Here is a 27,219-nt window from a genome sequence, read left to right on the forward strand (position 1 = left end):
TGGATCTGGAGGAATACTGCGGTTGGGAGGTCAACTCAAGTCGACGAATATCTCAGCACATGGTCGGAAGAAGGCTGAGGTTTACATTTGAAAGTCAGTGCTAAAACCCTCCTTCCCAACTGATCTGCAGCTTTCAACTGAAATAGGATGAACTTTCTTTATGAGTCATTGCGGACTAGGAAGAGATACGCCTCATTCAGGGCAACACACCCCAGCGATTTACCCAAAACACCATGCATTCATTTGGGCGTAAACCAGCCGTTCTATCGGTCTTGAATGCAACTTTCCATCCACCTCTTGAGAGAATTGCTCGAATTATGAGTTACGTTTGTTCGAGCTTCAAAGCATGACGTCAGCCTCTTCCCTCCCCATAACCCTGATCACACTAACCGCTTCTGACCTAGCTTTTTCACGGGACCATGCCTTCTTCGCTAACTTATTCCCACCTCATCCGCAAGTCTAGATCTCAACTCTGTTCTATCAACTCCCTGCTTACTCCAAGAACACAACCTTCCGCTGTCCCGCATATTCGCGTCTGGGAAGATGGAATGCCTGATATTGGCGGTGTGTCTTGCCATGGCTGACATGCCTAAATATCCGTGCCCCATCCTAGCGTTATTTGGTCCCTAGAATGATCTGGGGTATTCTTAAATAGCTTGATTTCCTATGTTAGATCCACTACGTTCTCCTTTCCATCCGCCTCGGTCCTAATAGCTATTCGTTTTGCTTACTCTTCTAAACCTGAGCAAGATGGCAGCACCTAACACAGTCCCTACACTCTCTCTTCACGTGACGATCACGATAGCACCTGAAAATGTGACGAAATTCTTGGAAGCTCTCAAGCCAGCTTACGATGCCGTCATTGCCGAGCCCGAATGTACGTTCTTCGAGGTCTACCAGTCGGCGGAAGAACCCGGCGTGTTCAAGTTTGTGGAGAACTGGAAGGCGACGAGGGAGTGGATGATAAATGTAAGTTGCCTGAGTTTGACTTTATGTGAATTCTTTGGTTGGTAGGAAAACGGATGCCGTATGTATATTATTCAAGAAATGTTCTCATGATGAGGCAGGTCCAGTTCAAGAAGGACTACTACAAGCCCTATCTTACGATCACAGAACCGATATATATTAAACCGCGAGAACATGAGATTTACGATTGCATGCCAGGGAAAGATTGGGTGTATGTATCCAAAGAGATGGCGGCTTGAAATACCTCGTGGAATTTCGATCGCGAAACTAGCTCCCTGGGTGAAATGTTCTAAATGAAGATAAATATACATACAAGAGCATTCCCCATACTCACACCCTTCAATCCCGGATAATAGGTACTTACTCCACCACCTAATCACCTTTCCATACATGTAGAACACAAATGGCACAGGCACCAATAACGCACTAATAACCCCCATTATTGTCAGCGTCCAATGTACCCCGAGATTCCCGTAAAATGGCATGCCAACGATGGTCGTACCTCCCACAGCTACATATCTGATCAGAGTGATAGAAGCTGGTGCTGATGTGGCATATGATTTGCACGAATCGAGGATGCATTAGACGACAATATGATGACGCACAAGATCTCAAAACCAAAGTACGGAAGCCGCGAGGGGTGACCAGATGGAAATAAAGGTCTAAACGCATGCATCAGCGAAGGTATTATGAACTAAGGCGAAGGTAGAGAAACCCCACATAACTAAACCATCCCATCCAGAAACGACTGAGAAGGATTGCGGGCGCCACCCAGCTTACAATACCACAGCCGAAATTGAGGTGGAAATCTCTTCCCGTCTTCTTCTTGGATCATCTGCAAATCGTCCTTCGCTCACTTGTCAATCAACGGAGTCAGTTCGGACGCTCTAGACAATATGATAGCGATACCCAAGAAGCGAAGTCCCGTGATCCCTAGACCACCGCCGTTTATCTCGCTAAAGATATACTCATACCCTTCCGGGAACGTGAAAAGCACGATGTAGTGCCGCTATTTGGTAAGTTACAATGCGCTTTTTCGCTGACTGGGTATATGCCGTCCCCTGAAGACTTCTATTTGATATCTCCTTTTTCGATATCTCCTGACCTAATATGTTCTTCTTGTTCCGATCGTGGAAGGGAGGAACAGAATGGCGAGAACGGCAATTGAGCATTCGGTCGATCCTTTTGGCTTCTCTCACTATTGTGTGATGAAAGTTTCTCCGGAACGTGTTTCTGTCGCCTATATTACCTCCGACTTGTTGTCGCAATATGCGATACTAGATGAAGGACCGCATGACGGTGGTCCAATCCCTCGAGAAAGTTAAATTTTTTAAGAGTTAATTAGAAATTGCGTTAAAAACACAGATCTCTTTGTATATTTCAAATGAGATTCTGCACACCTCAATACTAGTACAGCAGATACAACGATTAAAAGGCTGTTTAAATTTATATGTCATAGCAAACAAGGAAACCTCAGCTAACTTTAGGAAACGCCTAATCGCCATCTAAAAGAAGACTTGAAACACACAGTGCCATTTTTAACCGAGGTTAACGGAAAAGACTGCTCCCGCACCAGGCCGTTGCCGTTAAGCTTTATTAAAAGAATGGCGGGATCGACAGGGCGCGGCGATCCGTAACGGTTTTGTTCGTGCTATTAGCCCTAGGCTAGAAATTTAGAGATACCAGCAACGCCTATCAGAGACGGCAATGTCGTAGTTGGAGATGAGAGTGAGAGATGCGGAAAAAAAAAAAGGAAAGGTGTTGTGCGTTTAGAGTTTTGAAGAAGGAACAGCGGGCTCGAGCAATGATATAAAATGAATTGAGCGTAGGGAGGACGAGACGGCATACATATCGGAAACAAGGACTGTCGCCTTATATAAGTACGGGAACTAGTTATGAGAGGAGTCATGTATTATAGACTGAGGGACCGAAGGGCTAATGATTTATATAATATGATGAGACGCCAAGGTTGATTGGGCAGCCCACCCTCCGGCTTGGGAGTATAAAGGTTAAACCTAGATTTTTGCGTCATTACACCTTCATCGGCTTACTCAGAAATCTGGAAATGAGTCTTTGTGGTCGGCTTTCCATCCCTATACCCATCCAAAACCTCATTTACCTTTGCGGCATCCAACCCCTTCACCGTCACATACGGTAACGGCTCAATCTTCCCTTGCATCAAATACTCTCCAAGTCTCTCCCAAAACGGCTTCGAGACCTCTGGCCGAATATGAGAGATCCCAAACACATTCTTTAATTCATATCCAGCTTGCTTTGGTAGCATATTTGACTCGTCAATATCCCCGGAGGGGACGAGCCGCGCAAGTTTACCTTTTTTGGTATTAGACAGCGCGTTCACACCAAGAATCTGGTCCTCTGGTGGGTTAATGGCATCGTAGGCGTAGATGAGATCGTCACCGACGACTGCCCTGATACGCTGGAGGACGATGTCGTGTCCGCCGTGACGGCCTAGGACGTGGGTTGCGCCGTATCCTTTCAATTGGTGTTCGTCTCCGCCTACTGTCACTATCTTCCCTATTCCAACCATTTTAGCCAGCTGCACAGCGTATTTCCCGCAGTTGCTTCCTCCACCGATGATTAGAAGCGTAGTGTTGGGATAGTCGAATGTCTTCGCTGCATCTGTCCAAGGTGCGGGGATCCCGAGTGCGCTTTCGTCGAATAATCCAACTAATCCGGCGATGATGTTGGTAGGGAGCGAAACACCATCACCTTCGGTGAAGCCTTCTGGAACAAGTGCTGCGTAGTCTTCATCCACAACAACCTGCTGCTGCAAACCTTTCTGCTCACTCTTGGGGCTAAGATTAGATTGGGCGAACACTCTATCGCCGACTTTGAAGCGAGAAGAATTCGGTCCTAGGGCAGTCACGACACCAGCAACGTCGTTCCCGAGTACTGCAGGGAGGCTGTCTTGGATGAAGAGACCTCCATCGCGGCTCTTGTGATCGTGTGGGTTGAGTCCAGCGACGGTGACGCGAAGCTGGATTTGTTTAGGACCAGGTTGAGGTATAGGCCAGGTGTTAGTGGACGTGACCGGTTTTCCGACTTCGGTGACGAGCAAGGCTGTTTGGGTGGACATTATGTGTTGAGGGCGACGATTAGGGATATGAGAAACAGATGTAGCAGATTTGGGAAGGCTTTAGGTCTTCGAATTTCTTAACATGAGTTAAGGTGAATATCTTGACAAGTTCAGTACGGAGATGTTGGGCTTGGCGTTGATATATACTCTTAGATACCACAGCACTCAACACTTCTGCAACTTACCCCCTCAATGTCACAATTCTGCACATTACTAAGCAAACAACGACATCATTTCAAAGCAACACATTACCTATCCCGAAATCGTAGACGTCGTACGATAAGAACGCCATGCTAGGTAATCATCAGTCCTATGTTAGGTATTAGTAATTAAATCAGCACAGTCTGTCCTTCGGATGCTCTAACTCCGGAACCCATTTAGATCTCACCAAGGGATGAAAATTGATGCTTATATGTCGGAAACAGTGTATGATTGTCAGGAATGTGGCGTGTGGAAAGGGCATAGATGGCATGTTAATATTACAAGGGCCGGTCTAGATTGGGAAAGAGGGTCGGTCGTTCTGATATAGAAGTAAAGTGGAGTATTCGGTCAATTAAGCACGCCGCGGGTTCTGTTCTCGAGAATGGCGAATCGAAGGAGGATAAATTACAGGTAGCTATTGGGCGGGAAGAATTTCCTACACGCCGCAGCAGTTACGAGTCTAGGGCAGGATGAATTGGAACGGCGTGAATTTTCATGCGATTCTCTTAAGGGTGACTGGGATGGCCTCTTAGCATTTGGTTGGTTGGACTAGAGGCATTAATATATTATATGATTTGCCTTGAGAAGAAATCGAAGTTGTGGAGGTTTAAGATGTGGTGAGGGAAGATAGAGGAGGGGTCGAGTCTAAGACTGACACGTGAAGTCGTCTAGGGTGACACGGCGCTAAACCTTGTTGAGTAGATAATAAACAGAACCTTGGGAACCCCAGCGCGACCGAGAACATCACAACAGCACTACGTTCGCTACGATGGATTCGTTCAATTTGAGGACGGCTTCGACATACATAAACAATCTCTTACTTGCTCGCGGCCTGCTACGCGATGGCAAGCCAATTGAGTTTGCGCGCCCTTCGAAAGGAGAGGGAGGAAAGGAAGTTACAATGGCCCAAATTATCAACCTGGTGCATGACCTCATATTGAAGCGAGATGTAAGAGAAAGCCCTTCATAATTATCAGATACTCTGATGCTGAAATATCGTCTGCCAGCGCGACCAAGAACACCGCGAATCCATTGCCGCAACCCTCCGCGCACTACGCACCGAATCGTCCCGCCAAACCGTCACCCTCGAGAAGCTTCACACCCGCAACGATGATCTCGCGCGCCAACTCTCCCTTGCTCAGTCTCAAGAACGGTCTGCGCGAGCTGCCCTTCGAACCGCCGAATCTTCGGCGCGCAGTCTGCGGGAAGAGATGCTTCGGCTGAAAACGACGGTACAACAAGTGCGGACAGGCTGCGCGAACGATATACGCAAACGCGACGTACAGATACAGAGACTTAAGACTCACTTGACTAGTCAGCAGCGTGGCAACAAGACCGGCTTGGTTGGGGCAAGCATCACCATAACACCCGGTGCAACAGGCATGAGCGGCATTACGTCCACGGCAAGAGATGACGACCCAGACGTCGACGACCCAGAGTACAACCTGAGGCAAGAGACCACCGAGTTTTTGACCCAACTGAGCCAGGGGCTGAGCGACGAGAACGACAATTTGATCGGCTTGGTTAGGAGCACGCTTGTAACCCTGAAGGAACTACAAGGCATGCCTGAGGGCCGACGACCTGAAGGCGATGAAGGACTCTCGACTATTGGGGAAGAGGACGAGGAGGTGAGACAGGGCATGCTACACGCACTACCAACAAGCTACGAGACTTTGGCCTCCGACATGGATACTGTGTTGGAAAATCTAAAGACCCTCCTTACAAACCCTAACTTCGTACCTATCGAGGAGGTGGAACTGCGAGAGGATGAGATTGTCAGGCTGAGGGCCGGCTGGGAAAAGATGGAAGCGCGATGGAGAGATGCATTGACGCTCATGGATGGGTGGAGGAGAAGGATGGCTAACGGGGGGGACACGATCAACCTAGAGGAGCTCAGGATGGGACTAGGGCTTGGTGTTGGCTTAGAAACTGTCAACAAAGAAGAGGTCTCCATAATCACCGAGGAAGACGAGGGAGCCAGCTCTGCCCTGGAAGAACTCGACGAGGCCGACGACCTAGAGGATCCACCCTCACTGGCAGCTAACATCCCGGAAACGACATCTACCTCAGACATGTTCAAGCTGAAGCTGCAGCCTGATCAACCAGCGCTTAGAGAAGGTAACGGAAATGTTAAGTCCCCACGTAAGGTTGCTTTCGCACCTTCCATTCCCAACACACCCTCTTTGGTAGATGAGAATGCGAATGCGTCCGAGGTGGACTTGGTCGGCGCTACTAAGCCGGCCGGTATCACATCGTCATCGAAGCCATCTCGCTCAGAAGGTGCACCGCGAACTTCCAGACCAACATGTCAGGACACGCGCATTCCCCGCCAAGTACGTTGCGATAACATTGCCGACCAAATCATGCACATGGCCAGCAAAGTCACAATTTCTTCACCCCCTTCTATTCTCGACGCCACAACAGCTCTCTATATTGACGATGACTTGCAGGTAAAGAAACGATTATCGAGCCCACATGCTCACCCTGACGAGCGATCTCCAAAACTGACAGTGCAAGACAAGCTCCGGGTGGCTCAAGCGGAAGCGGAAGCGGCCGCAGTGGCCGAAGGATTGATATCGGTGACTTCGGAAGCAGAAGCGAAGTCTGCCGGAGAGGGACCTGCGCAAAAGCAACGACGACGCAACTCACCAATGAAGACGCGCATTGGCGGGCGCCCGAAGAAGAGAAAGAGCACGTTGACGCCAGAAGAGCTGCAGCATCTGATGTGTGTCGAGTAGGCCTTGCACGAGCTGAATGTACGAAAACTTGATTTGGGGGGGTGGTTAATGGTTGCCTGGCGTTGATGGTGGTGCTTGAAGTGTCTTGGTATAATCTATCCGTTGGCGTCGTTTCTGAACTGGCGTCGCTGCTTTGATGGGGCCAACTGTGTGGTTGGTGACGATGTGACCAATGCATTTCTTGATTCGGCAATCCGTGAGCAACGGTGCATGAACCAAGCCCAAAGATGTGGCGCGTATGTGGAGGATCACGCCGATGGGGCCCATGCTGAATGGATGTCTGTTGGGGGCTGAATCTCGACAACCACCATCTTTCGTGGACGAACATTCCCGATAGGCCAAGGAGGACTCAAGTCATGAGAAAGGGGGATACGATTCACGGCGCGACAAAAAGGTCACGGTCTACAGGTAACGGGAGGATCGTAGAAAAGGTGAAGCCATCTCAGTTATTCTGATGAAGGGGATTCCCGTTAACCTGAGGCCGTTCCCAGCCCAACCACCACTCTGCAGATGCGGCACAGCTTCGCCAAAGTGCATCAGCTTCTCAAATGGAAGGGTTGCTCGAACCGCTGTGCCTCTGTCATCTGGCGAGGCTATCTATCCCTCACAACGCCCTTATCCTCGATCCCTCGTGGGCTCCTGCGGATCACCGCACATCAACAAGCCAATCCCATTACCGTCGAAACCGATAAACCTGCTCGCGATAGCAACAGAAGTTTCCACGCAGCACGTCGTCGGAGTGGTTGGACAAAGTCAAGCCACCGGTCAGTTTTTTAGCCGCCGAGTCCCACTCTGGTCAATTTTGTGTCCAGATGACTGCCTTGTAAGTGATGCGATTGGATGTTGGAGCAGAGCCAGGCTCGGCGAAGGTGTGAAATTGATGCAAAATGGCACGAATGCAGACAGGGTGCATGGCTGTACGCATAAGGTTCCCTCATCAGTCGATGCGCAATGCGTGCTAGTTTCCCTCCCGCGCTGCAGTGTGATAGAGGCGGAAATGCAGGCTCTCACGGCGACATCACAAGACGATGGCGCTGACGGAGTGTGATTGGGTGCGCGTTTTCACTGAAAGTCTGTGCTGCCCCAAAAAGCCGCTAGCGCATTCCCCGCTCCGCCCAGCCAATCATCCGCAGCAAACGCCGCGCCCCACAGCTTCCCGGCTGCACAGTCTGCCCTCTCCACCACTCTTCCATCGCCATCAAGCGCTGGACGACTTTCGATAGACTGCCATGCCCACCACCCCGACTCCCTGCACCCTGCGAAAATGACCAGTCGTGCTGCACAAGCAATTTACTGCACCCGGGAGCAGCGAGACCTGCCCCGAAGGTTGCGAGGTGCCAGCTGAGCAAAATGCCGGTCGGTAAGCCCATCCCCCTCCCGTGGGTGGGCTGGCCTGTGAGGTGCGATAAATAAAGGCCTGCCTGGCGCCCACCTCTGCTTTCTTCTCCTCAGCAAGCGTGTGAAGTTCTCAGAGCTGTGTATTGTGTTTTTGTATCCTTTTGTTTCTCTTCTTCTTCTTCTTTCCCCTCCATATACTCGATATTCGCCTTCAGGCCTGGTGCCATTAATTACATCACTTACCGCCGACACCCTTTACGTTAATACGACTATCTCTGTACTCGGAAGAGACTGAGATTGTTCTTTTGCATCTAATTCAATTCAATCTTGTGGCCGGTCCACACACTCCAACGTAATACCAGTTCTCTTGCTCAAGACGACTTTCACCATCCTTCCATTACTTTTCTTAAACGAAACGAAACGCCTGTCAATTACGCAGACTCGCCTTTCTCACGCACTCTCTTTACGCTTTAATTGGCAATCTCCACACGTCTTTCCTTTCAGGAACCTGATTCTACCTTGAGAAAGGAAGAAAGAGTAAAATCGTAATATCTGTTTTAATTTGACGGAAGAATTTGGAATCGCATTATTTCACAATGGCAGCTATTCAACTCAACTTCACGCTTCGAACCTCCAGCAATTGCAAGACGGTCCATTTGCTTGGTTCATGGGACAACTATGCCGGACAATTGCCGCTTTCCAAGGACCCAAAGAAGAGCGGCGGATGGGTGGGATGCTTTAAGTTTCAAGGCGCGACACTCAAGCAGGGTCAGCGATACTGGTACTACGTATGTTCTGAATCCCAATCCTTTTGGTTTGAAAATGTTGTTGAGACTGACCGACTGTAGTATATCATCGATGGCTACCACGTCTCGCACGACCCCGCTAAGGACCACACCACGGAACAAACAACTGGCCGGAAACTGAACATTCTCGACATTCCCGGGAAGGCCAAGACCTCGACATCCACCGCTCAGACTTCCTCGCACTCGTCATCGAACCGGCACTCACGCCGCATCAGCACCGCCTCGATCCCCAAGGGCCGCGGCCTTTCGCCCTCCCGCATCGTCGCGCCCAGGCCCGAACGTCCTCACCAGACCCGCGGCGTCATCAACTCTCAATATGACAAAGCCACTCTTGAAGCTCTGACTTCGCGCTTTGCACGCCAAACCATCTCACCCGCTTCCTCGGCGACCTCATTCTCCGGGAGTGACGACTACAGCGATAGCGACTCTGATGTACCCTCTCTGACCTCCCGGTCTACTAACTCTTCGTCGCCATCAAGTGTGAGCTCAGGAAGCAGCTGCTGCACATGCGAACGATACGGCATTACGCGATCTGGTGATCGAGTGAAGCTCGATTGTGGCGGAGTACGATGCGGATATTCTGATGATTCGAGTGACTGCTCCAGCGAGGATGAGTTGCAGATGGAGTACGAGGCCAAGACGACGAGAAGACAGGGTGTTTTGATCCGCACATAAAGCCCCAGTATCACACACCACAGCTCTTCGCTCGCTTCACTCAATCCTGAGTTGACCATTAAATTGGTCGTCATTGTTTCCAATACCCACGATATCAATTCTTCTTTCTGTCCATATTTACGATATTTTTCTTTCTTTTTATTTGAATCTAACTCAATGAGAGTTCCTGCCACGACCTACCCCTTCCTAGGTATACATTCATTGGGGGGATATCTATGGATCCTTTTGCCACTGGTCATTGAAGCGTATGAGTTTGGAGGAAGATGTAGACCATTTGCGTTCTATGGTCAAGAGACGTCGGCGAGTTTCTTCGCTCGCACCTGATGTCGCAATACGGATACAGCTTCAATGCACGCATGTTCACGTTCTTTCTACAAATGTAGTATTTTGGAAGAATGCAATATTTGCATGGCCCGTGCGCGAATCAAATGTCTTTTGTGTGCTTTTGCTATGTGATGTTTGTGAACGCACCGCACACCTACGTATGAATATATGATGTTTACTTTTGCTTGCTGTGCTTACCCACTTCCACGGCGACGCCTGTGCTTTGTACTTTGCCGTTGAATGCCGGCAGTGCATATCTCCATAGCAGGTATGTGACAGGTGGTAAGCCCGACTGTGTTTCATCCTTTTCTTACTTCCGCGCTACACCTATTTGCAGGATTCACCCAACCCAAGCCACAGTGTTCTGGTCAGCACCGTCGACCTATTTCTAGACCACCCTCCACGATGAAGAACGTCAGCACCGACCCACTCTAAGACCTGTTTCTGGTGTTGATGATTCCTCATATTCCAAAATTTGAACTTAGAGGAGGAAACGTGAGACATGTTTACTTCGTCTGTCTGCCTTTTTCCCGTTCTAGACAGAGTTTTGAGGACGCCCGAACTACAGTCTAGTGTCTCGAGGCCCCGATAGGCTAAGCCTGAGCCTCACAGCACAGCCTTAGGCCTTCCACACGCAAGGAAGGTATGTACACTTTGAATCCTTCGAACGCCACGCCAGCCAGTTTGCTCATTTACCTAGATGGAATGTCGCCTCACCGGTCCACCAGCACTCAACATCTGGACTAGCATTTCCCCTTCTCAGCTAAGCCTCGTGGGAGTGAACACCTGTTCATCGCAAAGAATTATCCCGCAACAGCATCAAGTTTTCACTGCCCCACATTATCGAGTTTATCCTCGAATGGCCGACGGCTTTTGACGCCCTCAATCTCTGAGAGCCATAATATGTATAAAGGGTTCTGGATTGCAGCGTTTGGTGGGTGTTTGAGACCGGAGGATGGAAGTGGAGATGTGAGATCAGACCGTATTCGCGGCCGCCCGACGGAGATGACAGACGGGGTTTGGTGGTAGAGGAATTCGGGATTTGTAGTTATGTAGTATTGTATTTTGCCATGGAACGGTATAGCATGGTATTGGGTTGTTTTGTTGATAGCTCCGACTTCTTTCCAATTCTTGTACAGACATTCCCCACAATCCATTTCCATTTCCACTTCTGCACCCGCGCCCGCAACTCCCTCTAACATATCATTGACAAGATTAATATATAAAGAAAAGAAATGCCGTCAAGACCCTCTGCATAGCACATACACACTGCATAGATGCATGCAGCTATCCCATTCATCCGGACTACCGGCCCCCGATTCCGCCTATCCGTAAGGTACTGTACGTCAGATGCATAAATGTTTCAGAACACACACATTCACCCCTCCCCAATACTCTCACATATATATACACAAGATGACCTACGTAATTACCCTATTCATGTATAGATACATGGCATTCGGCGGACCGGAGAAATCTGTAGTTTGCTCCTCACTCAGCCAGCCAGCCGTACAGACTACAACACGAGAGAATGCGGCAGATTCGGAAGGAACAGAGTGATGTGATGTGATATGCTGTGGTGATATAAAGGTAATGATGGGAGGCGTGCGCATGCAATCCTCCGCTGACCTGGCCTGACCCGGCCGTTTCAGAGGCCCGGTGAAGGCGCGCGGGCGGACTGCATCCTTTCCCTATTTTGCTTCCTGCATTCCCTATAAGACTACGAGGGCGCCGGACGGCGTTGCTGAGGGGGCTGATTTTTTTTTTCCCCTTCCTCCTTCTCGCAGACTCCTTGTCTGACGGTTTGTTGGAGAAGAGCGTTTTTCTTCCTCAGAGTCGTAAAACTTTGTCTCGTTTCTGTATCGCAAGCGATAGATGTGTTAAGGGGAAGAGAGTGTTTCCATTCCTCTTCCTCCTCATCGCCACCCTGCATTCCCTTGAAAAGGACTCTCCGCCCTTCTCAAGCTTCCATCTCTGTTTGCTCTTTCTTGGTTGAAGAAGGACTTTTTCCATCCTCCATCCCTCGAGTTTACCTCCCTTTCTCATTTGTTACACTGATGACACATAACCATTTCCGACTATAACCTGATACAACAGCTACGTTCTATCGGCTTCAGCACGTCTGTCTCGAGGCTTGTTCTTTCTAACCGACAAATTGTCCCACGCACATAGCCTGATCGACACACTAGCTTACATACCTGTGTGCACCTTACTCCTATCGTGTAGGACCTTGGATACCCTAACTCCAGGTTTGATCAGGCCGTATCACCCCCACGCGACTCTCACCTTGAGGGCGAATACCTCCTTCGGCATACACCTCGTTTGGAACGGAAGCTGACGGACACGAAACAAGCAAAACAGTAATTGATGAGCGGGGGATGGAAAAAGAGTTGAGAAACAGGCAGAGAGGAAGGACGGAAATATGAGTCAAATAATGACTATGAATGTCGGAAGAACATCAAGAGAAAGATGAGACGCAAGAAAGGCAGGAAATGAAGGCAAAGAGATGGATGGATGTAAGGACAAACCAAGTGTGGAAATATCCCAGGAGATGCGATTCAGACGGTTAAAGATACTAACTCTAGCATCCTTCGAATGTATGCTAATCCTCTGCGAACCGCCCTTGCCACCTCGTCGTACTATAGCAGCAACATCCCTAATCGCTCACCCTCATTCAGATAGGCTTATCTGCTGCGTCGAGGAAGCCCCGGAGCACATATTGCATATTGCATGTCAGTAATTCCGCCGTTACTGTGAATGTGAGAGGATGTGCGAGGCCTTCGAGTTAAGATAGCGGTACATGGGTGCCATTTGGACTGCAACTCTTGTTAGCGCTTTACACGGTAGCTTCTGCGTACCTTCGGTAGAGTATGACAGGCCTTCATAATACACCCACCTACCGTACATGAACAAACGGCTCAATTACAAGAGATCTAACGACTCCGTTGCCAACCTCACCTGACATGTTGATGCCGATGCCCAAGCCAATACCTAGCGTAAGGAGGAAAAACTATGGGCAAATGAAGACGGAATACCCTTCAGTATTGAGGCATCAAAAGGACTGAATCAAAGTTTCGGCTTACGACTCGTTTTGCGCAAAAGACCAAAAAGTTGAAAGTGAACGGGAACTAAAGGAGACCGAGTCTTGTCAGAAAGAAGCGTCAGATCCTCTGAAGGCGAGCTTGAAAAGGAAATTTCCCGAGAAGAGTGCGGTCAAATCGAGCAGTGAAAAGGACCTACGTCTATTGCAGATGGACCCCAACTCAGTCGTAAGATGGGCACATACAGCGAACCTCCGTAACTGCGGCAATAAAAAGGGGCATGGTGCGAATGCGTTTCGCTACACAGTGGTGGTTGTAGAAGGAGAAGGTGATTCGAGCGATTGTGATATGGAGCATGTTGGCATGCGCCTCGAGGGGGCGGAAGAAGGCAACTGGCAAAGAAGCAGACCCTAGCTTCTCGGAAGTTGGTAGAGCCGTGCGTGGAATTTGCACGCAACCAAAAATCTAGAATCCTCCAACACCGGACGAGGATATGTCTGGATGCACCATTCTAAAAAGGCAACAGATCTCGACATAGGAAGCTATGGATGGGCGAGTAGATCCGCATTTACGGCGAGTAGACTGGCCGGCACACATTAAAGGTTGTGCAAGGATCTAAAGACAGTGGACTACATTCGACGTGGCAATTATGCAGGAGGGATTGTAGACACGAATAAGTGAGGAATGACAAGGAAAGAGAGGGCACCGAAAGGCATTCACCATGATGTTGGAGGAAGAAGAACAGGCAAAGATGCAGACAGTCGCCAAAGTACAGGGGCTCGAGGAAGTCTCGATGCGAGAGGCAGTCACGCGCAAGAGCGACAACGCAGGGATGTTTGAGGTAAAGAAAAAGGGAAGCGATACAGGGGTGGCGAAGTTCAGAAGAGTGCTTGAAAGATGGAGGAGACCGTTCCACAAGATGGATGATGATATGGAAGAAGTCGCAAACGTGAACAAGGCTGTCACATGGATAATAGTGTATGCATTATGGGCTAGGAAGTACCACCCACGTGAGGACTGATGTGTTATGGAATCACCGCATTGTTGGAACGGACAGGGGAAAAGAGAGCGGAGTCACATTAGAGCGGTAGGGCGAGCGTCGCAAAGAAAGGGAATGAAGAGAGAACATCCTAGTTGAATGGAGACCTGAAGGCAGCCTGCAGTGAGAGGTCTAGCAAGGTTCGAAGGGAAACTGCTGCCGTCGAACGAGCCCAGATGCGAGCTGAATCCAAGTCTGCCATGGGAACCTGTTAGTATGTTCGATACGGAGGCTCCGGAGAGGATCGGTTTCGGTTCTGCTGAGGATATATGGCCATGCCCCTCTTTGAGGAAATGCTTGTGGAACAGTCTCAACAAGTGGAAGAGCGTGCGGGTAGAGCCAAGCTAGGCATCTCAGATGGGCGCTGCTCCTGCACTCATGCCCGAGTCAACAGGAACCTACAACTTCGTGACAAAACAAGAGAAGCCAGCGATGAATATCAAATTATCCTCTTGGAGGAGTCAGCCTAGCTCCTATGGTGGATTACATCGGGCCGCTGCGAGATACTGCGCCTCGTCCCGGACTCCCACCATCCAACTCGAAGTCCTCGGAAGCCATCCCCAATCTACTCAAGCGTCCGCGAAACTATGCTGTTATGACGGGATCCGAGTTCTGGGGCCTGCTGCGGGATTCCTGCCAGATAAGTGGGGTGGATATTAAGCTGATATTCGCGTAGGTCCGGGCCTCAATATAACGCTCACGTAATTCGGGGCGGTGTCTTCGATTGGCTACGTGACCATATTCTGATGGAAATTCCCAAACCTGAGTTGTTGCCTGGAAGGAAATGACATGTTGCCGTGGCACACATATTCTCAATCAAAGTTGAAGAAGGATGGATGCAAGCTATGGGGTCAGGGGAGGACTCGAGAGGTTGCACAGCACATGATGAGGACAGCAACCTCATGCGCAAGCGAGTTACGTGGATAGACCGCAGAGATGTTGCCTTGTTATTTGCGGATTGCAATTAACCAGGATGTGAAGTTTTGGCCAAGATGGAAGATCTACCAGAGCGAGGTCAGCTTGCACTCGTGCGATATGGTTACATGCGGCGCAGCTGGAGCATTTTGGCATGCGAGAGGGAATTAAACCTAGTACTGCGCCATGGAGAGACTCAATCCGCCTAACCAGCGTGAATACTAGGGCAGAAGAGTTGCAACTAGCAAGAATGAGAATCTTTGTACTCTACTTGCGATAGTCTGCTGAAGCAGTGAAGCACCATGGTCCTATTTAATTGTTCTCCAAGAGTGAACTCACTAGAACAAGTAAGAAGGAACGAAACCCATTCCGTCGTCACTGAAAGCCGTCAACTCTGAGATATGCGCTAACGACAAGTGCATAAATGCCTTCGCAGTTCGTTCCCAAATCATCGTATGCACGTTAATTGATATTGGCTAGTAAAGACAGCGCGCGATGTATACTCACGGATTAATTATTCCGCAAGATTTGGAAGGCCGGAGAAGGAGGTTTTGTGAAATCGTCGCATTTGAACGAGGCCCTGTAGTGGCTGCAGCGTCGTCGCCGCCGAATCCTTCACAGCACAGCCACTTACTAATTCGGACATCATGCCAACGGTAATCCCCGATTGAAACATTCTGTGGAAAGTTTGGGGCGTAGAGAAAAGGTACAAGATATTTTGGTAGCTCCCCATTTGAGGACGATATTTTGAGCCTTGAGTTACCTTGAGTTCGTTAGCAATTGAGCACTGATGGAAGCGGGATCATACTGTAACAGCGACGGAGGAACTTAGTTCGACGACATTATTACCTTGCATGCAGACACTGCTGAAGCCGGATCCAAAGTCCGGGAGTTGGGTTGCTGCCCTGATGCACTAGCAACCTGCATGATGCGCTGCACTGCATGGAAGCATGGGATTGCTCTCTTACCCAACCTACAGGTTGAAACCCATTCAAGACTACTGTCACCCGACCATGTAGATTTCGGGATCTCAGCTTGCCGGCCTATACCTCATCAATGGGTTGAATGAATACGGAGTACGCAACCAGATCCTGCAGGAAGTGCAGGCAGATGGACGGAGATGTGAGTTGAAAGAAATGTGCGAGGGTGCGCAAGCCACGCTGTTCTGATTCAAGATATGCGAGTGGAAGGCGTTCGCATGCTGCTCTAAATGTGAGACCAAGCTTTGAAGCGAGGGGCATATACATTCGTCGTAGCTTAGGGCAGTGGTCAATTGGATGGCGGACAGGCCGCTGTGGCCGCTAAGGGCGATGACAGGAACCGGAAATAGAATAGAGGCACGAACGCAGCGGGGTGCCTCGAAATAATCAGACTGTTAGAGAACTAATAGAAACGACCAACCAGTGAAGAGAGCAGCTGGACGCCGCGAAAGGTGAGTGAGGACGCTGGCAGCGTGTGCTTCATACGTGGACTCCGCGAAGAGAGTACTGTAACAGATTCGAATGCTGGTGAGCAAGCCAATATCGCCCCCAAAATAGACGGCGGCAGCAATCCCAGCGCGGTCCTAGTCTAAGTCGATTCCGGGAAAACGCGCTGTGCCCTGCAAAGGCTCATTCTCGGCGCCGACAGGGGCGATACCAGCCGGTGCGGAAGAGTCGGTTCTCCAGCTGCCACTTTGTTTCATCAATCAGGCCAGCGGGTCTGAAACTCTGAGAAAAGCATGTCGCCACCGCAAGGCTGGTGATGTGCACTTTATCGTCGAAGCAAGATCTGGGGACAGGTAGTGAGAGGAATGCCTGACAGTCTAGCGGAGAGCAGCGCCGCGGCAGTGCCGGAATTTGTCACAGAAGCAGTGGAAGAGCGCGGCAGCCTGATAATGAGGGCAGTGTGAATGTGACTCCCGCTCTCACACCGACGGGAGCGCAGTGCCGTGAGGAGTGACGATGGGGAGGGCAGGTCGAACTGGCGGTGATGCGGCAGCCCCGAGCGATTCGGGATGGGTCCAAGGCGCGCTAACGCCAACGGGGGGAACGAAAGAAGCAAAATAGGCGAAGAGCCAGAACGTGAATGACGTCGACCCGCGCAGCTGAGCCCTGTCGAGCGAGACCCTTCACCCCGCGCTGTCTCCCAGAGTCCTTCACTATCCACCATGAGTCAATTCGGTATTGCACGACGCGCGCTCTCTGCACATCGCGACATGAGAATCAATAATAAAGACAGTGAGCGTATATTCTGACGTATCAAGACTAAATGGGGAAAAGCCCAGCCTGCCGCAAGGCAGACTCGGAACTGGCGTAAATGCTCCGCGATATTAGACATCAGGTGGCCAGAATCCCACTGAGCGCACGAGACTGCAGAAGAAAAGACAAGAAAAAGGAACAAGAAAAGCAGGGGGGGGGGGAAGAAAGCCAATAACTCCAAATCCATGCAGTCCGTTTCCCATGACCTGATTGCGATGCGGTTCCATCCCATGATCGTACAGCTAATGCGGCATTCAACACTACAGTCGTATGCATATCGTCCCAATCATCCTAGCCATTCCAGCCCATAATCGTTATCAGAACTCCATATCGATGCCCGAGCAGCAATCAAAAGACAAATGAAAAACCCCACCCTATGAAATGGTGTCCAGCATCCCAGTGAGTCCGGCTCGAAGAAGTGATAGCTTTGGTGTATCCGAAATTGAGTTGGAATGGTAGGCTTCAGGTCGGCGCTGTTGCGGCCCTCCTTGTGTAGAGCTGGAATGCGCCATGGAGAGATTCTGCGCGGTTTATCGTCGAGCTGAGGGGTATGTCCCGCTGGCGTACCCAGAATCTGGGAGCACGCCAGCATTCTGTAGATCGAACACAGCTTCGGGTCGGTGGCTGCTGTGGCTTGCGCATGCGTAGCCGACGAGGACCGTCTTCTCTTGGACAATATGGCCGCGCTGTCCGTGGGCAGCACACGGGTCGATGGCGTGCTTGTAGTAGAGACACCGGCAAACCGAGTAGCGTTCGACAACTTGGTAGCACATCTTGAAGGGGAGTTGGCAGAACGCTAGCAGGAGAACAGGACAACGAAGTACAGTAGAAGACCGTCAACGGTGCTGAGACAGGCGCTAGCAATGTAAAGTACTGAATGATAGTTTTGTAGTGAGTGAGACTCAGAAACTGAGGGGTTGCTGGTTTAGAATGGGGATCCTGGGTGGAGAGGAAGCTAGAATATATAGTTGAAAGGAGACAGGACAAAGAAGAGAGGAGGAAGAAGTGTGGGTCGAAGGAGGAAGCATGCCGTTTGTGCATGCTGCAGGTCAGTCAGGCAACGGAAATCCATATGTAGGAACAGGTGCACAGTCAGCACAGATGCTGCTAAGATGGGGCAGCAAAAGGGAACTAGCACAGCCATAATGACTGCTAGTCGACATGTACAGGTAGAGGTGGGTAGACCGCAGGCACGGTCCCGTTCGGCTGCGGCAGGGTGTGGTTCGATGTGAAGAGGCTCTTCAGCTGAGGGCAGATCACTGCATCAAGGATGCGATTGGTCGAGACAACGACTCCTTCACCGAACGGTCGAGCGCCCAGCAGCACCAGCAGCTGCGTGGTCAACGGGCGCGCATGCAGCGCGCAGTTCGCCCGTGGAGCTCCGGTATTGCACTGCTTCGTGCCCTGCTTGCCTTCATTACTGCCGCAGGGCTCGAGAGCGCAAGTTGCGCCATGAAAGAACCCTTGTACAACCCAAGAGCCACGATCTCAGAGAATCTTCTGCTCGATCTGACAGCCCGGCGGTTCGGGGTCAGCCATTCTCTTGGAATAGAGGGCAAGCGCTCAATGCGGCAAAGATGGGGCGCAGTGAGATGCTTTACTCATCATCGTCATGGTCGCTTTCTCTCCCACGCTGTGGTCTTTGCAGGCTGGCAGCGCAGCGTTTCAGGCCTTTATGTCGGCAGCGGCTGCCGCGCCCATGGCTGGACGGGAGGAATGCCCGAGGGCTTGGCCCGAATTTGAGACAGAAGGCTTGCTAATCCACGACGGGGCGAGGTGGGTGAAGAGATACGTGGGGGAAGATAGCAGCTTCTCCTGCCGTGGTAGGGAACTAAAAACGTGACCGCTACTCGCTAAATTACTGAATCTGGCTAATTATAGGCACGGACACCCCAAAAGTCAACGTCAACCACCACCAGATAAACGCCGGACAAGAATTGGGAATGTGATTATAGCAATTTTCATCGACCTACGAGGGGAGGGCGGAGGAAGGCACCCCTCCATGTGATGAGGGAGCGAAAGGGCTCTGGATCCTGCGCTCCGCTGATCAAAGCAGCTCGCTTCCTCCAATCCAGCGCTTGACCGCTGACCAGCTGAGCACCTACGAGCAACTTCACACCGCGCAAACACGCAAGACTAGCAAGTGCCCTTTCTCGTTTCTCGACACCCGCGTCGGGACTGCATAGACACACGGTCGCCTGCACGGACACGAAACGGCGGTCGGAGATCCTCTCGAGACCGCCACACAATGATCCGCCTGGGAATCGCTAGAATCGCTGGATTTCCCCAGGGCATGCTGCACAATCTCACTCCGGATCTTTACGGTACCCAAACTGGCACTTTGTGGTCTTGTCAGCTTACCGAAGGCGTCGAAAATATGCAGCCCTACGCACCCTCCCGTTTTCTGGTCCCACGTGGCTACGGTCCGAATGTCTCACACCTTCTCTGCTCAAACGCGCACCCCTTTCCATCTCAATGCGTGTCTACACACCCATCCGATTACACAAATCGCCCTCAGGGGTGGGTGTTCAGAGAAAAGCTGCAATATCGACATCATTACTTGTTTCAGGAAGTGTTGTCTCACGTCTGCACTGCGTGTCATCAGGATTTCGGCCCCCAGATGGTCTGAAGGCGCAATGGAATAGCAATAAGGCAGACTCGATGATGCCTATAATCTGGTCTCCTGAAGGCTTGGAAACCCGAGCTTTTACCACTCGAGGTTAATAATTCCTCGACTGACCAGTACGCTACGTCCTTGTAAAAATATCATCGTGACCTCTGACTGCTGCGGCTCCCCACAACCTGTGCTTGACAGGAATACCGGTGAGGCATCCTCCCGCTCGTGACGAAAACTTGAGTTCTCAGCTGAGCCTAATGTTTGACATCCTTTCCGCTGTGAAGGTATGCTGAGGGATCATTGCATGTTGAGACATGGAGAAGAGGATAGGATGGACGCAATGCTGGCACCTACCACGCATCAGCGAATGGGAAGAATGCAGACTCTTTGAGGTAATGGTGGGATCAGTGAGTAGGTAAAGAATACGGCTGTTTGACTTGGAGTTGATGACCAGGGTTTTTGGTCCCAAGTATTCTAGTGCAGAGAAAAAAAATGCAAGAATTCGGGATTCACGTGAGCGGGCAGTATACCGCAAAGGGCGCATGGTTATACGGTCGGCACACCGATATCGAGCATCGGACATGTTTGCATTGTGGTGCGGTCGGAGATTGTGTAAAGTCCTTGATTCGAGGGCTTGGCACAACAAAGTAGCGGTCAACGAGGCACAGCTCCACTCCAGATAAACATGGAAATAAGGACGATTATGATCATGACTCAAAGGAATACAAGAATAGCGAATGCAAGAGTATCGGGCGTAAATGCCAGCATCGGGCGAAATTGGGCGAAACCCGTGTTTACGCAGCATCCGAAATAATGACATCTAAGAAAGATATATTCGACAAATAAAAGAATCGATTAAACGCCTAATTGATCTACTTGGGGGTATCCAGAAAAAGACGTCCAGACCACCCAGTTGAGTAAAACAACGCCAAGACTCCAACTCAGATCTCATCCGAGGAACACTGGGAGACGTAGCAGGACCCTACTGCCGCTCGAAGACCGGAGTGGAAGACTGCATGCTTCTAACCGCCTTCCAATTTGTAATAACGTGTTCGAGAAATCAGCTTGAATCTAGTCTGTCCCAGGCAGGTGCTTGGGCATCGGACTGATAAAAACGTATTGACATGAAAGAAAAAAAAAGATCGTCAAGATCACAAGACAGCGGCAGCATAGAGGAAGATGGCTCCCATTAGCCAGTATCCGGAATACTGCACAGCGAGTCCTGGCGCAGCTGAATCAGTCCCACCAGATGCGGTGGTGCCGTTAGGCAAAGTGCCGTTGATAACCAGATGGCGAGTCCCATTGTCATAAATGTTGACCACCGACTTGTTTAGCGCAGCGTAGCTACCATTGCCGATGAGGTCGTTCAGGTACGTAGAGTTGTCGTTGTCGTCGCAGCCGCAGACGCTAAATTGTTGACATAGGCAGATAGTCTGAAGTGTTTGGTTGAGTCCGTTGGTGGCGTTCTGAACAGTTTGATTCAGGAACCTGTAAGGATGCAGGTAATACGGATAGACGCTCCACAGCCAGATTCCTGGGAAGAGGGCCAGAGCGGCGACAGGCAGGAGCAACCCCCCAGCGACCAGGCCCCTTGGTGTCTTTGAGCCTGCCGCATATGGCACTACAGAACCTCCTCCATAGTAGCCGCCTCCCCCGTAGGCACGGGGTGCACCCGACCCGGACTTAGTCTGTCCGCCAGTGTTGGAAGTGGAACTGGTCTTCCCGCCCCCGCCGTTCCCACCGCCAGACTTCCCACCGCCCCCAGACTTTCCGCCGCCTTTTGAAACGTGTTAGCAAAGCCTGACTGTCCCCGGGGACGAGGCCCGGGTTTGCATTGCTTACCTCCGCCACCGCCTTTGCCTCCGCCTCCCTTTCGCCTCTCTAGCGCGTGTTCCGGCGAAAGGATATTAGATCTCGCAGCGGTTGCAGCATGGTCTTCGAGAAGCGTCAGGGCGTTTGTTTCTGGTATCGACACGGTATTGACCGTGGACGTTGTGAGGAGGAGGCCGGCGACGAATTGCGATAGTCTCATCGTGTTGCTGCTGTGTAAAGGGTGCTTGATCAGGAAGGTTATGCAAAGAGCTGTGGCAAATGGATCTCCTATGCGCGTGGGGGTAGCAGGCAAATATAGGTTAATTTAAGGCTTCCGCTGTGGGAAGCCGTTCGTGTAACGTCGTGAAAAGCACGAAACTGGGTGGGAGTGAGGAAGGACAAGCGGAGTTCTTGTATGTGATTTCCGTCGGTAGCCCTGACATTTCCTCAGCCAGCGCAGGTGGAAACAGCGCGGGCACTTGGCAGGCGTAGCAGGGTGAAAGTCTTTAACCGAGGAAGGGCTGTGCAGATCTAGCCAATTAGAGAGAGTGGTACAGAGTGGCGCAAGGACGCTTCCGGCCAACAAAGGTATTAAATACGGGCATTCAGCCACGGTTATCAAATTGTGCCTCGAACTCTCTCTTGGCTTTGAGATACTGCCGTGAGCGTGACCGGACGGTGTGGACACCCCTTTGTTGAAGTTTCCTCACAGATGCCGACAAAGAGAATGGTTTCATAGCGCTTGCCACTTAAACGCCCTCGTGACGATATACCTCTCCAAACAACTTCTGAATAGTCGATTTGGTCCGATTGTTGACTAAAGCACGAAGCAGGACGTGATCGCAGGCAATGCATCCACCTGTGGACGCAGCAATTGGACGCAATCATGCTCAACTTCAATATAGTAATGGAATTCTGGACTGGGGACTCAAGAAGAGTGCGAAGCCCGAATCCTTTTCCAAAATACCATTGCGTGGCAGATCGAAGGCTGTCATGGAACGCAGTGTCGGAGATAAGATAGTCATGAACGGACTGACTTGCCACAGCACAACATCCCGTTGAGGGTGGCAGGACGCTGCAGAGAGAAGATTATTATTTCCCCTCCACTTTGTCCGTGGATATTATGTAAAAGTCAGGGAAAGAAGGCTCTGAGCGAAGGAATTTTGGCTGAGCCGATAAAGGATCGGTGGTGCATAAGGGTCACAGACGCGCAAGGCTGAAACATGCTAGAGTCTTCAGCCTTGCGGACGCTACTAGGATTTACCTGGTCTCTGGTGCGGATGAAACCGCAGAAGGATCAATATGGATTTTCCCAAAGTTTAGTTGCTTTGCATGATCTTACACACATGCGGGATCTATCGACGGCAGGACCCTCACGTTCCCCACAAATTCCTCGCAAACAGCCCACGGTGAAACATAGCGACGACAGTACGTTTCGATTGCGGCCTCGAAATCGCGACCGCTGTCTCCTGACTTCCTGACTTCCTGACAAGGCAGCTTCGATGAAGCATTTCATCCAAAATTGGAAGTCCGAGGCTGACACTCGAATTGGAACGAGCATTGCAAGTGCCGAGAACTGCAGCGCATCCGCTAATGGATTCCCACGCTGCTCGGAGGATTATAGTTGCCAAGTGAGGCTCTCTTGCTGAACAGACCGAATCGAGGTCAGGCTGAGGCGTTTCTGTAAGGCTGAGGCTGGACTCCTGAGGGTGGTGGCTACGGACAGGGGACACTATGATGTGTAGTTCTCTCCCCGCATTCGGCAGAGGATGGCTAAGGCGCGGCATGCCCTCTCGTTAAGTCTTGCCTTGCTATTGACTTGGTCCAGAATCCTGTGCGGTCGAACCTCCGCCATCTGAGACTGTCTGTATCTTCCTGTACTCCTTCTCCAATTCCTGCTGCATCTCGAAGTCTGCTTGCCGCTCCCTCTTTACCCGCTGCTGCTCGTAATCTCGGACGACGCCAGCATGCATGGCCTGCAACTGTCGGTGATGGGAACATGTATCCGGCGAAGGGGCTACTTACAGCCTTCTCCACGCGCTGCGCACGGTGAACAAATATGACAATGCCAATTGCACCAAGTGAGGTCGCTGCGAGTGTAATCTTGGAAGCGCGTGACATGTCGACGAAGGGCGGAAGGTGGTGGTCGTTTGCGAGGGAAGGAGCCATAGAAGCCGGGAAAAGTTTCGACAGGAAGGAGCTTGGGCCAAATGCCAAGGCCATGTCGCTCTGTGCTTCTTCTGGAGCAGCCCGCAGCCTCGACTCTACGATAACGGACTGCCCCAGCACTCAACCTCTAGTCCCTCCAACATGGTGAGCATCGTGTATCTTAGGAGCGTATCGGAAGGCTAACATGCTCCAGTCGGCCCAAAACTCTGCAGGAATCCAAACTCTCCTCGACGTAAGGCACACAGCCCACTTCGCCAGGATTGGAGCTCACTCTGCTGCCTAGGCCGAACGAGAAGCCCAGAAGATTGTCCAGAAGTGTATGTACTAGCCCCCACCCCCCAGGTGATGTGTGGACTTTGGTTAACCCCAGAATCAGCAAGAGAATGTAATTCATCTACACCCGACCCCTAGCTGTGCCTCTAACTCTCCTCAGACCGCACAAAGCGAGTAAAGGACGCTAGAAACGAGGCTCAGAAGGAAATCGACGACTACAAGAAAGAAAAGGAAGAGGAGTTCAAGAAGTTCGAGAAGGAGGTCTGTTGTTCACGGCTTTTCGACACCTGGTGGAACCGTGACTGACGATCCCACAGCATAGTTCAGGCAACAAGAAAGCCGAGGAAGATGCAAACAAGGAGGCTGAAGCCAAGGTCAAAGAGATCGAGGCCATAGGGAAGAAGTCCGGGAGCAAAGTCGTCGAACAGCTCCTTGCAGCCGTCACAAACATCAAGCCAGAGCCTCCTAGGTGAGCTTCATGGCGCATTTGTTTCCTCGAAGAACCCAGGAGGCTGCGTATCTTGGGAGTTGCCAACTTCAATCCAAGCATGTACAATACAGGCCTGCATCCGCCGGAGGGTTCACATATTTAAGAGGGCCTTGTGCAAGCTCATACAGTTCTCGAATGTGGCCCACCTATCATCAATGGGCTACGGTTGGCTAAATGAATGCTATCTGAATTCTTTCCCAAGTTTCCTACGCTTGAGTTGGTTTAAATTTTCGACTTATAGATGCCAGTCATAATCCACAGGATTTACTAATCTTCGTGACAATTGCCTTTTGGCTCTAAGACTAGCGGTACAGGTATGATTTCATCTAGTGAAGAATTACGCAAATTTGCGTACGAGCCTGTGGATGCTTGTTTAAGCGGTATGGTGATCCACATCTTGATAATCCCTGCCCAGACACTTACGTCACCGACGCGATCGCGAAAGTCCTAACCGAACAGCTTAAACTTCGAGACTACATTTCTCAACATGCCTTTGCAAACGTATCAAATGATACGTCTTGTCCTTCGAGAGAGGTCTCGCTCATTTCCACAGTCTTCACTATCTGTTCATAACTTCAGCACGACCTCACTCGTCCGCAATGATCCTCGCCAACAGAATACTGGACGCGTCATTAAGGACAAATTTTCGGTGATACGGAACCACTATCGTGAGTTTAAGCCATCTAATCGATCGTGCATGTATTAAAGAGCACTGAGAAACTCCGAAACACTCCATTGTCCTTGCACATGGCCTTCTGGGCTTTGATGAGCTACGTCTAGCTGGGTCTGTGATGCCCGGCATCAAATACTGGCGCGGGATAACTGAGGCTCTATCCCACAAAGGAATAGAAGTATTCACGGCTGCTGTGCCGCCTTCGGGGTCGATAGAGGCTAGGGCGGAGAAGCTTGCGGAGAACATCGGCCGGCAAGTCAAGGGCAAGGATGTGAACATTATTGCGTAAGTATAACGTCTTGCTTTGAGTTGCCTAGATTGCTTCATTTTTACGTACTCTGACTTTCCTCCATCCCTTGATTGCAAAACTTTTGTTTCGTTGTATTCTAATTGATTTTGGTCGAGTTCTACTGACCTCCAATAGCCATAGTATGGTATGACGGACGTGACCTTCGATGCCACCTACTGATTTTGATGTAGGGGTAAATCTAGCCTTCCTCCAATCCACTGGCAGTGCTGAAATTCTTCAGAGGGCTTGATTCACGCTACATGCTCAGCCGGCTTCGACCTACAGACTTCAATGTGCTATCGCTCACGACCATTGCCACTCCCCACCGAGGTTCTGCATTTGCAGACTATATGTTCGAGTCCATTAGCCGTACGTTCAGTTCTTTGTCCAATCTAGACTCTGCTAATGTACCGTGCAAGCTCGCCAAATCAAAAGGATATACAACGTTCTAGGGTACTTCGGATTCGAGACGGAAGCTTTCTCCCAGTTGACTCGTCAGTACATGCAGGAGACATTCAATCCGAAGACACCAGACGTAGAGGGGATCAGGTAGATTTGTCCAGCGACTCAACCTTCAGTTGTGCTGCTTACACTAGTAAAGGTACTACTCTTACGGCGCCTCTCTTGAACCCTCATCCTGGTCTGTATTCGGGATTTCCCACAACATCATCAAACGTATGGAAGGCGGTCTAAATGATGGAATGGTCAGGTACTGTCGAGCCCTAATGATGCCCTTTCAAATGCTAAATTCTTCTAGCGTATCTTCAAGCCAATGGGGCCAATACCAAGGTACCTTAATCGGTGTCAGCCATCTAGACCTCATCAATTGGACGAATAGGCTGAAGTGGTTCTTTTGGGAACTTACAGGAAGTAAAAGGAAGTGAGTCGGCCGATCCAATTTTTCACATGCCAAAATTGACCAAAGGCGCAGTTTCAATGCAATCGCCTTCTACTTGGACATAGCAGGTAGGCTTCGCTGCGCCTTGTATTGTTGCATTATAGAAGCTGACATATTCTGACATCAAAGACATGCTGGCCAAGGAAGGACTTTAAGTAATTTCGCCGATTCTGCGGCCCCGAATTGAAGGACCTGGGGATTACTGACTTCAGCCCCTGAAACGCAAACCGGAGGACCGCGTCATGTTTGCGAAATGAAGACCGGCACAGCGAGCACACCTGCGTCACAAGAGGCGTGCGAATTCGCCTCGCTATAAGCGGCTAGAAGCAAGGGTTTGTTCCTGTTCATTCGAAATGAGGATGCCACGACGGAGCCCCTGTATGGCTGTGGCTGTGGCTGTGTGCAGCTTGGACCATTTCGGGCGAATGGCGCCTTTAAGCGGCTAGTTGTTGCAATATGTAAAAATCGAGATCTTAGATAGTACTACTCACAATAATGAGGACAAAGCATGTGTAGAATATTCTTGAATATGAAAGAGAGCTTGTTCCGAAAATCCGGAGCAGAAGCTTGGCCTGTGACGTGAGTCGTTTGTGAAGAGTTACTGCCCCGCCGCACACC

The 27,219-nt window shown here is 50.5% G+C and overlaps 14 protein-coding genes across 14 annotated transcripts; 7 read left to right on the forward strand and 7 right to left on the reverse strand.

Annotated features, from left to right (window-relative positions):
* The first annotated feature begins 479 nt into the window (after positions 1 to 479).
* BDR25DRAFT_303506 (uncharacterized protein) lies at positions 480 to 1,389 on the forward strand. The gene is made up of 2 exons (XM_033690014.1): positions 480 to 969; positions 1,068 to 1,389. The coding sequence occupies exons 1-2, from the start codon at positions 751 to 753 to the stop codon at positions 1,203 to 1,205; spliced, it is 357 nt and encodes a 118-aa protein (XP_033547749.1). The 5' UTR covers positions 480 to 750; the 3' UTR covers positions 1,206 to 1,389.
* Positions 1,323 to 1,544, reverse strand: BDR25DRAFT_162327 (uncharacterized protein; the record flags this gene model as incomplete). Its single annotated transcript, XM_033684056.1, has 1 exon — positions 1,323 to 1,544. A coding segment is annotated over one exon (222 nt), but the record flags the coding sequence as incomplete, so codon positions are not given.
* A 1,197-nt stretch (positions 1,545 to 2,741) lies between these two features.
* Positions 2,742 to 4,201, reverse strand: BDR25DRAFT_28109 (putative alcohol dehydrogenase). The gene has a single exon (XM_033687862.1). It carries the CDS (start codon positions 4,061 to 4,063, stop codon positions 3,014 to 3,016), a length of 1,050 nt encoding a protein of 349 aa, XP_033547751.1. The 5' UTR covers positions 4,064 to 4,201; the 3' UTR covers positions 2,742 to 3,013.
* Positions 4,202 to 5,033: 832 nt separating this feature from the next.
* On the forward strand, positions 5,034 to 8,050 carry BDR25DRAFT_314091 (uncharacterized protein; the record flags this gene model as incomplete). Its single annotated transcript, XM_033691430.1, has 3 exons — positions 5,034 to 5,213; positions 5,272 to 6,989; positions 7,513 to 8,050. The coding sequence occupies 3 exons, from the start codon at positions 5,034 to 5,036 to the stop codon at positions 8,048 to 8,050; spliced, it is 2,436 nt and encodes an 811-aa protein (XP_033547752.1).
* Positions 8,051 to 8,581: 531 nt separating this feature from the next.
* On the forward strand, positions 8,582 to 9,945 carry BDR25DRAFT_28123 (uncharacterized protein). The gene is made up of 2 exons (XM_033687875.1): positions 8,582 to 9,128; positions 9,189 to 9,945. The coding sequence occupies exons 1-2, from the start codon at positions 8,937 to 8,939 to the stop codon at positions 9,819 to 9,821; spliced, it is 825 nt and encodes a 274-aa protein (XP_033547753.1). The 5' UTR covers positions 8,582 to 8,936; the 3' UTR covers positions 9,822 to 9,945.
* A 630-nt stretch (positions 9,946 to 10,575) lies between these two features.
* BDR25DRAFT_303511 (uncharacterized protein) lies at positions 10,576 to 11,142 on the forward strand. Its single transcript, XM_033690015.1, has 2 exons — positions 10,576 to 10,788; positions 10,846 to 11,142. Exon 2 carries the CDS (start codon positions 10,846 to 10,848, stop codon positions 11,020 to 11,022), a length of 177 nt encoding a protein of 58 aa, XP_033547754.1. The 5' UTR covers positions 10,576 to 10,788; the 3' UTR covers positions 11,023 to 11,142.
* A 1,908-nt stretch (positions 11,143 to 13,050) lies between these two features.
* On the forward strand, positions 13,051 to 15,620 carry BDR25DRAFT_354858 (uncharacterized protein; the record flags this gene model as incomplete). The annotated part of the gene is made up of 18 exons (XM_033695378.1): positions 13,051 to 13,089; positions 13,141 to 13,216; positions 13,248 to 13,543; positions 13,572 to 13,626; positions 13,677 to 13,763; positions 13,812 to 13,849; positions 13,884 to 14,135; positions 14,164 to 14,273; positions 14,307 to 14,348; positions 14,402 to 14,552; positions 14,583 to 14,869; positions 14,902 to 14,957; positions 15,007 to 15,075; positions 15,105 to 15,163; positions 15,198 to 15,239; positions 15,280 to 15,354; positions 15,421 to 15,445; positions 15,526 to 15,620. The coding sequence occupies 18 exons, from the start codon at positions 13,051 to 13,053 to the stop codon at positions 15,618 to 15,620; spliced, it is 1,854 nt and encodes a 617-aa protein (XP_033547755.1).
* Positions 15,621 to 15,650: 30 nt separating this feature from the next.
* Positions 15,651 to 17,607, reverse strand: BDR25DRAFT_354859 (uncharacterized protein; the record flags this gene model as incomplete). Its single annotated transcript, XM_033695379.1, has 14 exons — positions 15,651 to 15,729; positions 15,785 to 15,927; positions 15,961 to 16,053; positions 16,109 to 16,183; positions 16,214 to 16,441; positions 16,482 to 16,497; positions 16,538 to 16,704; positions 16,731 to 16,749; positions 16,779 to 16,910; positions 16,942 to 17,010; positions 17,051 to 17,226; positions 17,255 to 17,321; positions 17,359 to 17,477; positions 17,521 to 17,607. The coding sequence occupies 14 exons, from the start codon at positions 17,605 to 17,607 to the stop codon at positions 15,651 to 15,653; spliced, it is 1,470 nt and encodes a 489-aa protein (XP_033547756.1).
* Positions 17,608 to 17,910: 303 nt separating this feature from the next.
* On the reverse strand, positions 17,911 to 18,153 carry BDR25DRAFT_224419 (uncharacterized protein; the record flags this gene model as incomplete). The annotated part of the gene is made up of 1 exon (XM_033685143.1): positions 17,911 to 18,153. The coding sequence occupies one exon, from the start codon at positions 18,151 to 18,153 to the stop codon at positions 17,911 to 17,913; it is 243 nt and encodes an 80-aa protein (XP_033547757.1).
* Positions 18,154 to 20,156: 2,003 nt separating this feature from the next.
* BDR25DRAFT_28195 (uncharacterized protein) lies at positions 20,157 to 21,191 on the reverse strand. The gene has a single exon (XM_033687930.1). The coding sequence runs from the start codon at positions 20,815 to 20,817 to the stop codon at positions 20,242 to 20,244; it is 576 nt and encodes a 191-aa protein (XP_033547758.1). The 5' UTR covers positions 20,818 to 21,191; the 3' UTR covers positions 20,157 to 20,241.
* On the reverse strand, positions 20,856 to 22,265 carry BDR25DRAFT_342729 (uncharacterized protein). The gene is made up of 2 exons (XM_033693758.1): positions 21,840 to 22,265; positions 20,856 to 21,774 (listed from the first exon to the last, which is right to left on the reverse strand). The coding sequence occupies exons 1-2, from the start codon at positions 22,027 to 22,029 to the stop codon at positions 21,149 to 21,151; spliced, it is 816 nt and encodes a 271-aa protein (XP_033547759.1). The 5' UTR covers positions 22,030 to 22,265; the 3' UTR covers positions 20,856 to 21,148.
* Positions 22,266 to 23,620: 1,355 nt separating this feature from the next.
* On the reverse strand, positions 23,621 to 23,930 carry BDR25DRAFT_224510 (uncharacterized protein; the record flags this gene model as incomplete). Its single annotated transcript, XM_033685147.1, has 2 exons — positions 23,621 to 23,785; positions 23,835 to 23,930. The coding sequence occupies 2 exons, from the start codon at positions 23,928 to 23,930 to the stop codon at positions 23,621 to 23,623; spliced, it is 261 nt and encodes an 86-aa protein (XP_033547760.1).
* A 189-nt stretch (positions 23,931 to 24,119) lies between these two features.
* BDR25DRAFT_325240 (V-type ATPase) lies at positions 24,120 to 24,724 on the forward strand (the record flags this gene model as incomplete). Its single annotated transcript, XM_033692208.1, has 5 exons — positions 24,120 to 24,122; positions 24,172 to 24,210; positions 24,262 to 24,295; positions 24,412 to 24,512; positions 24,569 to 24,724. 5 exons carry the CDS (start codon positions 24,120 to 24,122, stop codon positions 24,722 to 24,724), a joined length of 333 nt encoding a protein of 110 aa, XP_033547761.1.
* A 507-nt stretch (positions 24,725 to 25,231) lies between these two features.
* On the forward strand, positions 25,232 to 26,971 carry BDR25DRAFT_286208 (alpha/beta-hydrolase). Its single transcript, XM_033688231.1, has 8 exons — positions 25,232 to 25,409; positions 25,459 to 25,699; positions 25,945 to 26,072; positions 26,123 to 26,252; positions 26,305 to 26,412; positions 26,461 to 26,583; positions 26,635 to 26,669; positions 26,731 to 26,971. Exons 1-8 carry the CDS (start codon positions 25,250 to 25,252, stop codon positions 26,754 to 26,756), a joined length of 951 nt encoding a protein of 316 aa, XP_033547762.1. The 5' UTR covers positions 25,232 to 25,249; the 3' UTR covers positions 26,757 to 26,971.
* Positions 26,972 to 27,219: the final 248 nt, after the last annotated feature.

Source organism: Lindgomyces ingoldianus (assembly GCF_010093535.1).
Source record: "Lindgomyces ingoldianus strain ATCC 200398 unplaced genomic scaffold BDR25scaffold_15, whole genome shotgun sequence".
Lineage (NCBI taxonomy): Eukaryota > Fungi > Ascomycota > Dothideomycetes > Pleosporales > Lindgomycetaceae > Lindgomyces > Lindgomyces ingoldianus.

What these genes read in the sequence shown, in the direction of transcription:
- BDR25DRAFT_303506 (XM_033690014.1), top strand. Translation starts at nt 751, where the DNA reads ATGGCAGCACCTAACACAGTCCCTACACTCTCTCTTCACGTGACGATC. An exon ending in CGAGGGAGTGGATGATAAAT is followed by an intron (nt 970 to 1,067) that starts GTAAGTTGCCTG and finishes ATGATGAGGCAG; the next exon opens with GTCCAGTTCAAGAAGGACTA.
- BDR25DRAFT_28123 (XM_033687875.1), top strand. Translation starts at nt 8,937, where the DNA reads ATGGCAGCTATTCAACTCAACTTCACGCTTCGAACCTCCAGCAATTGC. An exon ending in GTCAGCGATACTGGTACTAC is followed by an intron (nt 9,129 to 9,188) that starts GTATGTTCTGAA and finishes GACCGACTGTAG; the next exon opens with TATATCATCGATGGCTACCA.
- BDR25DRAFT_28195 (XM_033687930.1), bottom strand. Translation starts at nt 20,817, where the DNA reads ATGTCATTATTTCGGATGCTGCGTAAACACGGGTTTCGCCCAATTTCG.
- BDR25DRAFT_28109 (XM_033687862.1), bottom strand. Translation starts at nt 4,063, where the DNA reads ATGTCCACCCAAACAGCCTTGCTCGTCACCGAAGTCGGAAAACCGGTC.
- BDR25DRAFT_286208 (XM_033688231.1), top strand. Translation starts at nt 25,250, where the DNA reads ATGATACGTCTTGTCCTTCGAGAGAGGTCTCGCTCATTTCCACAGTCT. An exon ending in CCAGACGTAGAGGGGATCAG is followed by an intron (nt 26,253 to 26,304) that starts GTAGATTTGTCC and finishes ACACTAGTAAAG; the next exon opens with GTACTACTCTTACGGCGCCT. An exon ending in CTTACAGGAAGTAAAAGGAA is followed by an intron (nt 26,584 to 26,634) that starts GTGAGTCGGCCG and finishes CCAAAGGCGCAG; the next exon opens with TTTCAATGCAATCGCCTTCT.
- BDR25DRAFT_303511 (XM_033690015.1), top strand. Translation starts at nt 10,846, where the DNA reads ATGGAATGTCGCCTCACCGGTCCACCAGCACTCAACATCTGGACTAGC.
- BDR25DRAFT_342729 (XM_033693758.1), bottom strand. Translation starts at nt 22,029, where the DNA reads ATGAGACTATCGCAATTCGTCGCCGGCCTCCTCCTCACAACGTCCACG. An exon ending in AGGCAAAGGCGGTGGCGGAG is followed by an intron (nt 21,775 to 21,839) that starts GTAAGCAATGCA and finishes ACGTTTCAAAAG; the next exon opens with GCGGCGGAAAGTCTGGGGGC.